At 41.3% G+C, this 15095-nt stretch overlaps 1 protein-coding gene across 1 annotated transcript in view; it reads right to left on the bottom strand.

The window, feature by feature from the left end:
* ADAMTS16 (ADAM metallopeptidase with thrombospondin type 1 motif, 16) overlaps nucleotides 1-15095 on the bottom strand; it is a 311357-nt gene that overhangs the window by 122955 nt on the left and 173307 nt on the right. Inside the window, exons 12-17 of the mRNA XM_006901302.1 lie at nucleotides 12477-12625; nucleotides 10478-10650; nucleotides 7014-7144; nucleotides 4053-4176; nucleotides 2465-2709; nucleotides 1242-1380 (exon numbers count right to left, since the gene is read on the bottom strand). Of these exons, the coding sequence (XP_006901364.1) occupies nucleotides 1242-1380; nucleotides 2465-2709; nucleotides 4053-4176; nucleotides 7014-7144; nucleotides 10478-10650; nucleotides 12477-12625 (961 nt within the window). The remainder of the gene's footprint in view (nucleotides 1-1241; nucleotides 1381-2464; nucleotides 2710-4052; nucleotides 4177-7013; nucleotides 7145-10477; nucleotides 10651-12476; nucleotides 12626-15095) is intronic.

Genomic DNA, 15095 nt, shown 5'->3' with positions numbered 1-15095 from the left:
TATATATATATGATACAGCATACACACACACACACACACACACACTGAATTCAATAATTATTTAAGCCAAACTATCACTATCCAGAAAGAACTGGAGAACATTTTACAAGTGCATCCATGAGGTCTCAGGAGAGGCATGCCTAATTTCCAGTGTCACATCTAGGTACTTTCTAAATAGATAATGCATAGACTTTATGAATCCAGAGCACAGAATAGAAAGATTTGAGAAACAGCTAGGAGTGTCTATAGTAAAAACAATTCCCAGATACATTTAAATGGCACCTTTGCTGGGGTAAACCCATCAGAGTATAAACACATAAATGCCCCAGGCACTGAGGGAAGGCAGTGGCGATGAACATTACGGACAGCCTGTGGCATCCTCAAATGTATCTGATCAGAATCATAAACCGTTTTTGAACAGGTACAGGTCTCACCTCACCCTTTTCTTGTCAACTCTGAACTGACTAATGGTGACAGAGGGCATGCAGCTACGCTTGCTGAAGGTGCTTATTACATGTTCTCACGGCCTCACATTTGATAGACGGAGTTTTTTATAGAACTTGAAGTCCACATGTGTGCACATACACCCACAGCATTGCAGAAGGATTCAGGAGAAAGGACACCAGATGTGGACAGGATTTAAACATGAAGCAGACATGCTGAGAATGAGAAGTTTACTGAAATGGACAGATCCGGAGGATATGTGTGTCCTCCAGAACAGGCATGCTGATGTCTTAACACTAGGACCCCAAATTATGGTCTTTTTTTGGCAAGTATCTCTGAAGATGTAATTTATAGAAAATGCAATTTATTGGAATGTAACTTATATCAGTACAACCAAGAAAGAAGATCCAAGAATGTGCCATTTTAGCCTTGGTTTCTGTATGAGGAAACTCTGAGAACCAAAAGATAGAGAGGACACTTTCTCCTGGAGATGGATTCAAACTGCCAGACAGGTGAAGCCCTGGGATTAGCACCACAATGCCTTGTGGACTAGGCCACCAGAGACCCCTAGGTAAACAATTAGCAAGTAGATTTTGGGTTGATTTCTTCCAGAGACTCTCAGTGTGATAATTGTTCCCTATATCTAATTAGTCGATTTGCAATTACTCAGTAATCATTTTGGGGAGTGACCCACATGTCTACCTTTAGGGGATTTAAGATAAGATCTACCCATCTACAGGATACAGCAGTATCCTGCCCATGTGCCCACCTCTGGAAAGACATGAGACGTGACCTACCGCCGCCACAGGAGACAGAACACTGTGATCTGACAATGACCCATGAGTAGCTGGGCTGGGGACTAGGATCCTTGTCACCCTTCAGATGAGACACTGCATATTCCCAGACAATGCCAGGGTTCCTCCCCTGGAATAGAAGCTGAAAGAAAAAAAAAGAGATAAATCAAATTTTAGAGATTATATATATTCACACAATAATTATATAAATTATTCTATCTATCTATTATCAAGTTTCTATTTCTATTTCTATTTGTTTAAGACTATTTGAAATAATAATACCCTCAACAACAAATTAGCCACAATGATAAATAAAATGCCATGCTTTCTTGCCAAAATTTCTAACAACTTCTTAAGGGTGACCTTGCCTATATTCAAGAATCTATAGAAAAAGTTCATCAATAATTCCCCCCTTTTGGCTTTGCACTTTATTTCTCCCTTCACACAACATTTATGCCTTTGCAACCTAATCAATGTGACAGGTATTGAAAAGCAGCCATCAATCTCTCACAGCTGCGGAACTCCCAGGAGAAGCAAATTCTATGAAAATTGAGGGGCCTCAAACCATGCAAATGCAGCACTTGCAAATGCATAATAAGAAATGTAGTCTTGCACTAAAAAATGATAGATGGTGACCAAATGTCTATTGCCTTATTCAAGGATCCCTGGTGGTCCAGCAGCTAGATGTTTGACTGTTAACCAAGTGGTGAAGAGTTTGAAACCACCAGCCACTCCGTATGAGAATGATGGAACAGTGTGACTCTGTAAGTATGTATAGCTTTGGAAGTCCTGTGGGGCAGATAGATATCAGTCTTATAAGGTTACTATGGATCATAATGGCTCATAGATAATTTTTGAATAGTAACACCCCCTTAGCAAAGCTTTAGGGAATGTCAGTGGTTCACTCTCAATTACTAATCAAGAAGTTGGCAATTTGAACCCATAATGGAAGCAAAGTCCTGGCAGTCTGTCTGCAAAGGTCACAGTCAAGAAGACTCTGGAGCAAAGTTCACTCTAAACACAGAGGTGTCACAAATCTGAATCCAAATGATTGGCCACAGGTAAAGATATTATCCTATTCAACCTATACATGGATCCATGCCTGTGCATGATCTGGTTACATTAACACTTTTCTGTGGACATGGAATTAAGGTAATAATCATGAATCTATGAAAACACCCTGTGATGCCCTCAGCCTATATGCTGAAACCAAAATGCAGGGCTACCTCCACAATCAGGGTTTCATTGGTTGGGCCAGCTGAGGTCAGACTCTCTGGCTGGTTGTAAGGCCGTCTGTAGTTGAAAGCAGCACCGGCAAATTTGTATCGGCCTGGCCAGTCCACAGTCCAGTGTCCATTCAGGTAATATTTCTTGAAGGCATTGCGCACAGAAATGTAGGAGGTGGATGTGTTCATTTCATAGATGCGGATAGTCTGGGCTCCCGAGGGAATGATGGTCATCTGATAATACTCTACATGGGGGAGACAAAAGAACATTGTACATCATCCAATAAGGCCACAACATAAGCTCCGAGAAGCCCAGAGTCCCCATACAGATAGCTTGGACACCCACCTTTGGTACTGGGGCATTTGTTCTGATGATTATTTATGCTAGTTCCATAGTGGAGCAGAGAGACTGTACCTCTCAGGGTTCTTAAGAACTACTAACTGTCAAGTAACCTGAAGTCATTTCCAATCAAAACAAAACAAACAAAAACTTGAGAAGCAAAGCTCATGAAGACATTAGGTGACCAGAGGTCTAAGAGTCTTACAGGGTCATTGCCTGCATCACGCTGAGCCCATCACGTTCAAGCCCATCTCCCAAGAAAATTTCAGTGCCTCTCTGTAGGATATGTCTCTGGGAAAGTGCAATCAGAATGTTCCTTGGAGGTAAAGATGGTGAGGCTTTGTCTTAACATATTTTGGACATTTTGTTGAGAGAGCTATTCCTTGGAAAGCGACATCATGCTTGAAAGATGGCAGTTCACCGGGAATATACCCCAAAGAGACCATAATTGCCACCCAAGCAGATATATGCACACCCATGTTTATCATGGCTTTGTTCACAATAGCAAGGAGTTTGAAACAACCTAAGTACCCATCAACAAACGAATGCAGAGAGAGGCTGTGGTATATTCACACAATGGAATACTACGCTGCATTGCAAAACAAGGAACTCATGAAATATTATTTAAAATGGGTGGCCCTGGAAGACATTATGCTGAGTGAAATTTCTCAGTCACAAAAGGACAAATACTGCATAGTTGTAAAACAGGACTGACCTCGGGGTTGAGTGGAGACTGAGAAAGATGGGATAAATAATGTATACTGCACTGAAACAGATGAGGGAGAGAACTGTTTGAAAGGGATATGTGATTAATAATACTGTCATTACAGGAGTCCAGAATGAAGGTTGCATAGTGGATTGGACCTGGGGCGGGGGGAGAGACTAACACAAGAATTTTTCTTTTACTTTTCAAAGAGAAGAGTGTACTGGAGGGGAAGAAGGGTGGGCAGGGAGGAAAACGCAACAAAGAATGAATGGAAATCCAAAGTCTCTGTAAATTTTCTTTAAAATTAATAATAATAATAAAGATGGAGGGTCAGTGAAGGAGAGGAATATCCTCAAAGAGATAGGTTGGTACCATGTCTGTGATAATGGAAGCAAATATGTAGAGGATGATAAGAATGGTGCAAGATAAGAAAAAGTTCAGCTCTGTTTTCCACAGGGTTGATCAGAGACATCTTCGACTTATTGGTACTTAACAACAACAATCTTTTTCATTAAGCTGGCAGAGGGTTGGGATACACTCACGGTTTGTGTGGTGCTGCTTGGTGTAGAGTCCTTTGTGAATCGTGCAATCTGAGTTATTTCCCTTACACACACCACAGGCATCTTCGGTGGCGTCTGACCCAAGGACATTATCACAGCCAACTCTCTGGAAGACCCCACAGTGTCACACGCCGTTCATGTAAGAAAGGACAACACAAAGCAAAGAGGTCACAACCTACAAGCAGAAAATCTCCTCCCCATGAAAATTTAAAAATTACCAACATAATGTCATTAACAAATATTTATTGGATACCCAATATGTGCACAGTAAGGCTAAACTTGTACTCTTTGAACCTTGAAACTGATGCTGTGCCCCTTGTCTCACATGACATCTTTCAGGCAGGCTTGCTAGAGACACAGATGAGCCCCAGATTGAAAGCAGAGCTTGAGATAATGACCACTAATGGTCCACACAAGCTTTCACTGGACAGATACCTCACACACTGGCAAGAAGCTAGGGATGCTCCATGAAAATCATATGGTTGCTATGAGTCATAGTTGACCCAATGACACTGAACCACAAGTAAATCAGATGTACATGTGCAATGTCTTGGAATTTCAGGAGCGCTGTCATGTTCCCAGGATCCATCCCCCTTTTTTTTTTCACATTTCCTAGTAAGAGGACTAGTGTTACAGTGGTTAAACTGACTGCTAATCAGCAGGTTGGTAGTTCAAACCAATTTGCTGCTCCACAGGAGAAAGGTGAGGCAGTCTGCTTCTGTAAAGACCTAGCCCTATGGGAATCCCATTGGCAGTTCTGCTCTGTCATACAGGATCATTAGGAGTAATAAGAAACTCAATGAAAACAATGGGGTTTCCCCTTTGTTCAGCAAAGAGCATGTTGTTATTGTTAAGTGCTGTAGAGTCATAGATGACCCATAGCAACCCTATGAGAAAAAGTCTTGGACACAAAATTTTCAGCTTTCTCAAGTTCATAGAGTTTCTGGAGGCAAGCTTTTTTTTTTTTTTTTTTTTGGGAAGTGCTTCCAAGACGGTTTTATTTGGGAGATTCACAAAAACCAGGCCCTCGGGCCCAAAAGCTCTTTAAAATACAAGGCCAAAGAGCATATTCTGTGAAATATTACTAAAAATGTTATTAAAACACAAAATAATTGCATCGTTTTATGTATCACCTTGACACTTTTCAGAATCAGAGGGCCTGCGTCTAGTATGTATCATATGAGAAATAAGCAGGACCTGTGGTTGTAGTTGGGCACCAGTTGAATCCATTCTGACTCAGTGACCTCAGGTGTTAGAGCACAAGTGTCCAAAGGGCCTTCCAGGCTGTAATCCCTATGGGAGCAGCTCGGCATAGAGCCATTGGTGGGTTCAAATGCTCAGCCATTCAGTTAGTAATTGAGCACTGAAATATTGCACCATCAAGGCTCTGCAGCAAGGTTTATGTTATTGCTGTGGTTATGCACCATCAATTCATAGGTGACCCTCCAGCAGGACACAGGAGGAGTTTCCCACTTTCTCCAGAAGAGCAGCCAGTGAATTCAAATTACCTGCCTTTGGGTTGCCAGTGCAACTCCTTAACTCTAGACTACCAGAATTCCCTCAACAATGTGTATAGTCTATAAAATACAACAACAACAAATCGAATCAAACACCTAATAACTCCAGTCCACAAAAACACCTTAGAAATCTTGATGTATTTCAGAACTCAAGACATTCAGTGAAGGTATATATAATATATATCATGGGAGCAGCCACCAAAGCCCCTGATAGCATCCCATAATAACACATATTCCTGTTTCTATATGAAGTGTGTACCTCTGCATACTCAGGGTTGTAAAACAGACCAATGAATGGTCTCAGGCCTGATGGTGATGGCCAAAGAAAATCAGAGCAGCTTATATTTTATAGCCAAGTGAGTCCTCTATCAGCTTCAAGTTGTATTTTTTTCTGGGGATTTCAGAGTTATGACTTTTGTGATTCTGTCTCATTGAGAAAATACCACAAGTAGTTAAATATTTAACTAATCAATATTTAATTATGCAAAGATATACAGATGGGAGCATTTGAAAGTGGAGAGCCATCTTAATAGGTTCACAAATCCTAATGTCCACACAGTATAAGAGTTATACTAAGAGTCTCAGTGGACAACTGAAGTCACCATGGATATCCATTTTAATAAAGAAAACAGGACTGCAGTTTGCTGACTCTACTGAATATGTCCACTGAGTACCATCCTTCTTAAAAAAACACACCATTAACATGCAATGGATTTGAACCTGAATTTAGTTTGTAATAAAATCCCTTGTATTTCTCATCTCAGCATAACCTCACCACTTTTTGTGCTCAGCTGCAAAGTCTGTTCCAGGCTGTCCCCATCATCTCTCTCCACCTACATGGCTCCAGTAAAAGATAACACTTCCAGGCCACTGTCCTTGGGGGGTATTGATCTTGGGGCTCCTCACTCCCTGCTTCCATGGTTTCTCCAGGCCATTGCCTAGTTATGGAAATCTCACCCTTATACTCTACAATCCTCATTCTCAGTACCTATTCTAAAGTCTCCTTCCTGGCGGTCTGGCAATGAAGTTGCTAGGAGACTCTTTGTATCCTGCTTCACCTTCAGGGTCCCATGCTCCTCCTTGTCCTCTGAGCACTCTGATGACTCATAGTACAACCACCCAATCAGCTTCCTGAAATGTATCTCTTCCAACTACTCTTGCCAGGTTGAGATCTGAAGTTGTCCTCTGTGTGGAACCATGAGAATCTCCCATACCTACATCTCACAGACTAACTGTGCCCTCCTCATCCTCATCATTGAAATGCCCCACAGTATGTCATTTCTGGCTTTCTCCCCCACTAGTTCTGACCTGGAGGGTGAGGGACTCAATTGCCCATCCACCTTGTCTCTTTAGCTAAGGACATAAGGCCTGACCCAAAGCTGACGGTCTGGAAATGTTTGTTGAATGAATGAAGGATCATTATTACCTCACATATCCCATCTACACAAACATTACGGCTATCCTCCGAGCATGGGGTCCCATCTTTGACTTTATTTGACAAAGAAAAGAAGAAATCAAATCCTTCTGCGATACAGTAGAGTTTGCATAAGTTCTGATCTTAAAAAGAAATACACACACAAACACACATGAGAGAGATACTTAAGCTCGGATTAGTTTGCTCTGAATTTTAGACAGATTTAGCTTCTATTTCTTCTCTTTTTTGTCTCCAGAAAATAATTTTCACACAAGAATTTATAACTAAGACATTTTTAAAAAAATGTCTGATTAGGTTTTGCTTTTCTTTTTAATTGTTCTCATTTATTGGAAACGATTCACCGTGAATTTTTACTCTTCAATGTCTTTCTGAACCTTCCTCTTTATATACTGATTGGCACATAGTAGGCATTTAATAAATATTTGTTGACTTGGACTATAAGGTTAATCAACTTTAACTAGAACATCAATTCTTTTTCCTAGTTTAATTTACTACTATCTTGAAGAAATGCAAAAAAGCCACGACCATTTTGTAGCAATGTCACCCTTACAAATAAAATAGAACAAGATATTAATATAATGACTGAATTCCTTCAGAGCTAACGCATTTGATAACATATATAAAATTTTTAACTGAATAAAGATTATTAGCTTTTTAGCAAAATCACCAGTGACCATTGTTTCATATTTTTAAAAATCCCAAAAAATTAATATATGGAGACTAGGCATTCTTAAGAGAGCTCTGGTATCCTCGTGGTGGTAAGAATGTGTCCTGCCAGCTCTAAGGCACGTGGTTTGAATCCACCAGCTGCTCCGTGGGAGAAAGATGGACAATCTCCTACCATGAGATTTACTGCCTCTGAAAACCTACTGGAAGGTCAATTATGAGTTGATTTCTGGCTCTCTGGCACACAGTAACAACAACAGGTCCTGTTAAAGGAGCTAAATATTCAGAATAATTGTGAAAACACATTTAAGGAATGCTTTAATCATAAAACTATAGTTAATAGTTCAACAGGTTCTGTCACTGCCCAAGTCCTGCTGTTTGCTGTTGGCTAAGACTTTCATGGCTTAGTGACTTGCAATGTGTGCTGCCAACCCTAAGGCATGTGGTTCGAATCCACTAATTGCTCTGTTAGCGAAAGATGGGTAATCTCCTCCCATGTGAGTTGCGGCCTCTGAAAACTTGCTGGAGGGCAGCCATGAGTCGGTTCCAACTTGTTGACACATTATTGTTGGCACTGTTATATATCGGAAGGAGTCCTGACAGGTTAGTGCATGACATGTTGGGCTGTTTGAAAAGTAAGTGCTTCAGATCTACCAGCTGCTCCTTGGAAAAGGATGAAGCAGTATGTGATCATTAGGATTTACAGCCTTGCAATGTGAGAGAAGGTGGCGGGAGTTGGAACTGACTCGACAGTAATAAGTTTGGTTTTAATATATTTAGATTAGCAGGACAAGGTAATTTACTTGGTGATTCATTCCAAGGGTCTATAATGCATAGGGTTGCCACGAGAATATGCCCCCCCCCAAAAAAAAACAATAGAAGGAAAGAAGCAAGCAAACAAAACAAAACCCAGTTCCTGTTGAATTGGTGACCACACTTCATATCAGAATTGAACTCTACACCATAGGATTTTCGGTGGCTCATTTCTTGGGAGTAGATCAATTGTTGGACTTTTCCTACAATATGTTTTTGAATAGGTTTGAACATCCAACTTTCATTCTGTAGCTGAGGTCTTACAATTGGTGTTACAGGGCTGCTGTAATTAATAAGAAACTTTTTAGAAAGGGAAACCTTCAGTCTTCACCTTAGTAAAGAAGAGAACTACTGGAAAACAAAAGTTTTTTATGGGCCTAGGAGTTTTCATAGGCTGACTCATCATCTACAGATACGTATTGTGTAAGGTAAGTGATCCATCTAAATAATGATTAATGCATATAGTTACTAAAGAGTGTCAAAGTTGGAAGCAGCACGTATGTTTTGCTGACCTTAGTTTCGCAGCTCTTTCTACTTTCATCTCATGTCTAAACCCCTAACTAGTTGCTACTGGTTTGATTCTAACTCCCAGTGACCCTATGAGACAGTTCTCTTCTGTCCTACAGGGGCATTATAAGTCAGAATCACAGTGGAAAAAATTGTGGATCCTATAAGGCAGCGCTCAGAGCTCTGTTGTGCATAGGATTGTTATGAGTAGTGGGTGACTCAAGGGCACATAACAACAACACAACACCATGTAGCAGGCGAGATCAGCTTGAAGGTTGTAGATCATTCCTGATGCAGCATGCCACATCTCTCTCCTACAGAGCAGCTGGTGGTCTTGAACCACTGACTCTTCAGTTAGCAGACCAACACTTAATCACTGCAATTCCAAAGAGCCTATTTCATTCCTCCTGCTTTCTGATGGACATAAAATTCCTCATACTTTCTGATGGACATAAAATTTTACTGAGTTTAGGAATAAAAGTACAACCAAAACTGCCACACTTTTTCATTCTAGAGTTTCCTATTGTCAGAAACCTCCTACCATAATAACATGCACATACTGGAATGATGAGAGAAAAATGTCAGATTTGCCACTCTAATTTAAGCACTTTCTGAATGTCTCATCCATTTACTTTGGCAATTTTCCCAGATTAAAATAATGAAATGATTAAGTATTCTTTGAATTCCTCTTTAAATTATGCTACTCACCTAGAAACATCAATTTATTGGAACTATAAAAACATATTTCTCTTCTTTTAGAGAGTGAAAGTCTTGTGTACATAACACATAGATCCAATTCATAGTGATAGATCAAGACTTTCCAAGTATACTTGAGAATTATTTGATCTTCTAAAAATAATTTTTTTCTTTCCTTGATAATTATAAATATTCAGTAGGTGGCATGTTTCCAGCAATATCCTCATCCACTATTGTGATTTTCACTAAAAAAGGATCCCTTTACAATGTATTATTTTGAATTTTTGTATTATGTCTCTCATATTATTTCCTTCATGTTTTACACACATTCCCCATTAGTTTGCGACTTTTTCATCATACATTTGAATTTGGGCAAGGTTAGGCAAGAGGACAATAAGTAAGGGCTTGTGAAATCAAATTAACCCCAGACCCCAAATTGAAAATTAACTGTCACCGAATCAGATCCAACCCATGGAAACCTTCCACTGGGCTTCTGGCACTGTGAATCTTAGTGGGAGAACATAGCCTCATCTATGCCCCAAGGAACGGCTGGTGGATTCGAGATGTCAACCATTCAGTCCACAGCCCAATGTTTAACCTACTACACCACCAGAACTCCATGAACCAATTCTGCACTAACTACAAGGTCATCTGTGACCTCACATGGTGACATGGGGTCTATTTGAAAACCACCCTATCAATCGCGGGGACCATTCACGAATAGCAATTAGACCATGGGAGGCTATTGGTAGTGAGCGTAGGTGGGGGCTTACCTTCTACTTGGGTGTAGGGCTTCCACTTGTAGTGCCAGCCTCTGAACTCTTTGCTGTTGTACTCTGCGCACTGCACAGCTCGGAAATCCAAGCTGTTGTGAGGACATTCCTGACTGTTGCAAAGCTTCAAGGTGCGAGTAGAGCCCTCACAAAACTTCCCTCCATGAGATGGCCTGGAACGTGGACCCAGAGGTTAGAACCTCACCATTCACCCTACCCTCCATGTAAGACTTTTTAGAGGAGTGCAGTTGATAGAGTGAAATGATTTAGAGGGACCAAGGAAATAAATGCAATTCCAAGACATCAGCGACAGTTCTGATGTTTCCATGGGAGCTGCAGTGTTCTTCTTTCCCTTTGAACATGCTCTTTATGACAAATAGGACACAGTGGGACGTGGACAACAGGCTTGCTTGTGTTGGCTCTCTGATGGCTCCCAGGATCCCCTGAACAGAGGCTCAGGTCTGTGTTGCCACATCCTGTGAGGGAGGAGGGCCATAGTTTTTCCAAGATTATCATATTTTTGAATATGTGTTGTACAGGAAACTTCCTACTCAGTTTCCCAGGCAAAGAATGCACAGTTCTGGGTGCATGGATGTTTTGTACACAGACATGTATGAGAAATGCCCTAAAGTTGACAGTCTTTAAAGAGATTGAAATGTAATTGTTCCCTCTCCAGACCTCAGCTTTCCACTGCCAACCTCCGGACTGCAAGGGCCGGGCACCAAGGTCACACGGGAAGCACCAGGCATGTTCCCTGGTTGATAACGACATCAAATGCTACCTCCATTCTCCAGTAGAGTTCTACACCCCAGAAACAGGGCATCCCTGGAATAAGGTACAGAGCAGGAGTGACTATTGGGATCTCTCACTCTTGTTTTCAAAACTGCAGCATAATTGAAACTTTCTGGGAGGGCTGATGGCTTAGTCCATAGGGAATTTTGCTCGTAATCAAAGGCTATCCATTTCTGGTGGTTCAAATCCATCAAATGGCTCTAGGGAGACAAATGAGCGATCTTTCCCAAGTGATTTATAACTTTCAAAAACTCACTGGAATGTCGGCTAGAGGTTGTCTGTATCTCAACAGCAATTGTTCGAATTTTTAATTATGATTTTGTCTTTTACTGAGAGTATAGACAGCAACACAGGTACCACATCAACAATTTTTACATGTGCAACTCAGTGACCTCCTTACATTTTATGAGTTGATGTACCATTATCTTCATTCTTTTTCCAAATTATTCCTCCCTCATTAACATAAGCTCACATTCTCCTCCATTATCACTAACTCACTTCATCTAAACTTGCTGTCTAACTTTCCAAGTTACCGTAGTCAATTTATGCTGTTGTTTTTGTTAGGAGTCATCAAGACAATTTATAAAGACCTTAAAAGAACAGGAGTTCACAGCAGTCACACTTTACTGGTTAAAGTAAACCATTGTTTGGTTTCAAGAAGACATCAGGAATTTTATTTTTTTATTTTAATCTAAAGCTTGAAGTTTAAAGATTACCTCAGGGCAATAGTTGCGGGAGTTCATTCAGCTTTTGTGGTTCCAAAAATTCTGTATTCTGTGAGAATTTTAAACCCTCTCCTGCATTCCCCACCTCCCTTTGAACTGCCTTATAGAACAGACTCTTAGATCAAAATGGTCAATACCAGTGTCTGAGCACCATTAAATCATTGCTTTATTTCTTAAGACTGATCCTTGATCTTTTGAGTGAATGGGATTAAAATCCAATGTATGAAAGCCACTGTCATGTGGATAGGTATTTTTCTGTGGTCAAGTAGTCATGAACATTTTATATTGTATTTTACATTATTTCCCAGAGATATAATTTAGGGAAAGCTTGAGTAAAAAACCTTTCTTATTTACTGTTTTTTGTTTTGTTTGTTTTTCTTTTCTCATAATAATGTGTAGAATACTGACCCATCATAACCAAGGTTAGATACAGACAGGGTCTTGGAAGGCTTGAGACACAGAGACGGGTGTGTTGTACATACCTGGGATTTGTGCAGCTGCGGTCTCTGTGAGAGACCCCTCCCCCACAGGTCCTGGAACAAGGGGACCAGGGAGACCAGGCCGACCAATGGCCATGGGTGGGCTGTGGGCCTTTGTCGCCGTATTTCACGCACTGTCCTCCACGGCACCACTGGAAAGAACAATAATGAATTCTTGTGATTCCTGGGCAGACAGGTAATTAATTTGATCACTGCTATGAAACTGAGTATCAAGGGGCTTTGTACAAGATGCAAACATCAAATTCCTCCCCACCAAGTAGCATCATGAAAAATGCAGAAAAGACAGACATTGTCAAGGATTATGTTTCACTTGGATTCACAATCAAGACCCATGGCAGCAGGAGAAAAAAAGGAAAATAATACATTGCAGCATACAAATCTCCTATGAAAGACCACTTCACAGCAATAAAGAGTAAAAGTGTCACCTTAAGGACTGAGGTGTGCTGGGCCCAAACCAAGTATTTTCAATTTCTTCCTAAACATGGACACTGATTAAGGAAAATCAAAAGAGGACTGGTGTCTTTGAAATCTGGTGCTGGTGGGAAATAGTGAATTGGTGGCTTGGCATGGTGACTGCTACAATGGGCTCTAGTGTGTTAGGAGGTGTGAAGATAGCACCTAACAACTACAACAACAACAACTATGCAAGAAGGTAAGACTGACACACACTTATTCTTGAAAGCAAAAGAATTAAGTTTAAACACCTGCAAATGAACAAATAAATGAACTGTGTTAGAAGTCGTGCAGCCAGAGGATCCTTAGATGAGGATGACAAGCTTTGTGTCACATACTCTGGACAGGCTATCAAAGGGGACTAGCCCCCAGGAATGGATGCCATTCCTGGTAGAGTGTCAGAGAAAATAAGGAAGCTCCTTAAGGAGATGGACTGTTATAGCGGTTGACGCAACACCGGGTGCTTTGTTCTGTTACACGGTGGGAACCAGAGTCAGAGTTGACTCATTAGTTCCTCAAAGCAACAACTACCTCTAAACACCATATATAAAAAGGAAACTTAATGCAGCTGGTTTGTGGTTTGTTTTGTTTTTTGTTTTTCCCCCCCAAACTCTGTTGTTTTTGCGGTAAGGATTTTTGCTGCCAACCCAAAGGCATACTGTTCGAATCCATCATCTGATCTGCAAGAGAAAGATGGGTAATCTCTCCCTGTGCAAGTTACTGCCTCTGAAAACCTACTGCAGGGTCAACTATGAATCGATTCCAACCTAACAATACACATCAACAACAAACCCAATATCATCCCGCAGATCTGAATCAGCATGACTCTCCAAGCCATTGAGTCCATTTCAAATCATAGCGACCTTATCGGTCAGAGTAGTACGATCCCATCAGGCTTCCATCCTCATGGGAACTGCCAGTGAGTTCGAATCACTGACTTTTAAGTTAGCAGCCAAGGATTCGAGCCATGCACTGTCAAGTCTTTGATTTCACAGAAAAGAAAAAAAAAACATTTAGGAATGACTGAACTCAGGGAATTTTACATATTTAAGTAAGACGATCGCACAAACAGATCTATTGCTGCACTCGCAAGTCAGAAAGTTTGACTCGCTCCTAAAAGGATGGGCTTTTCACATCTTCTGTTCAGAGAGGTCTTAAACTCTGCTATAGAGGACGTTGTGTCTCAACACCTTGTCGTTTCTGGCTGGAGCCTTTACGCTTTCATGCCATGTCACCTGGAGTCAGTGCGATCAACTCTTGACTGCTTTTCATCTAGAATTCCAGTTGATCCCTCAGGAGCCGGAGATGCAATCAGCTCCCTTTCTCACAGGAGAAGTACTTCTCAGTAATAATTCATACCAAACACCCACGCGATGACTTCACTCTAACACACACACAACACTGAAGCTCAGCTTTGCCATTGACAGCACTGGTGTTTCCTCTCGTGCTTTCAAAGATCTCAGAGGGCCAGAGTCTGCTGAGAGGAGCTGAGAAGGATGCTTGCCCTTTGCCCTTTGCTTGGATAAGTCTAGCAGGACCTGGCAGGCCTGCTGGGAATGTGGGGGAGGCCAAACTTCCTGTCTCTGAGGGTACACCCCCCAGATTCCTGATGAGAGAAAAAAAGTAACCCAACAATGCTACTCTTCTAAGGGAAAAGTAAAGCCACTTCTCCTATTACTGGGAGTTCCTGGGTGGCAAAAATGGCTAAAGGCTTGACTATTGTTCTGTGGGTTGGACGTGCCTGAGAAGACAGGCCTGGGTTTCTGCTTCTCAGTGATCAGAGCCTTGAGAAGCCTGCAGAGTTCTCTTCTGCACACATGAGGCTGCCATGATTAGAAGTGACTTGAGTGCAGCTAGAGACAAAACCCGGGCCCTGAGCTGCATTGGCCCAGTCCTTAGAGGGCTGCACCTCTAACACAAAGGGGCTCCTCTCCAGCAGTTCATGCCCACCATCCTAAGGGAGGAAGGTGGGAACTCTGACCCGTGTGATTTACAGTCTCTGAAAACCCAATGGAGGGTGAGCTATGAGTCTGTTTTGATCTGACAAGCAATGAGTTTGAATCTGTTGGGGTGGTTTTTTTGATTTAGGATTTCCAAAACATTTTTTGTGGTTGTTTGTTTTTCATTTTTATTTTATATTGGTTTACT

The sequence above is a fragment of the Elephantulus edwardii genome, unplaced genomic scaffold (genome assembly GCF_000299155.1).
Source record: "Elephantulus edwardii isolate Elephantulus edwardi_28Jun2011 unplaced genomic scaffold, EleEdw1.0 scaffold00317, whole genome shotgun sequence".
NCBI lineage: Eukaryota > Metazoa > Chordata > Mammalia > Macroscelidea > Macroscelididae > Elephantulus > Elephantulus edwardii.
The sequence above is the reverse complement of the archived record's forward strand: the minus strand, read 5'-3'. Positions and strand labels throughout refer to the sequence as shown.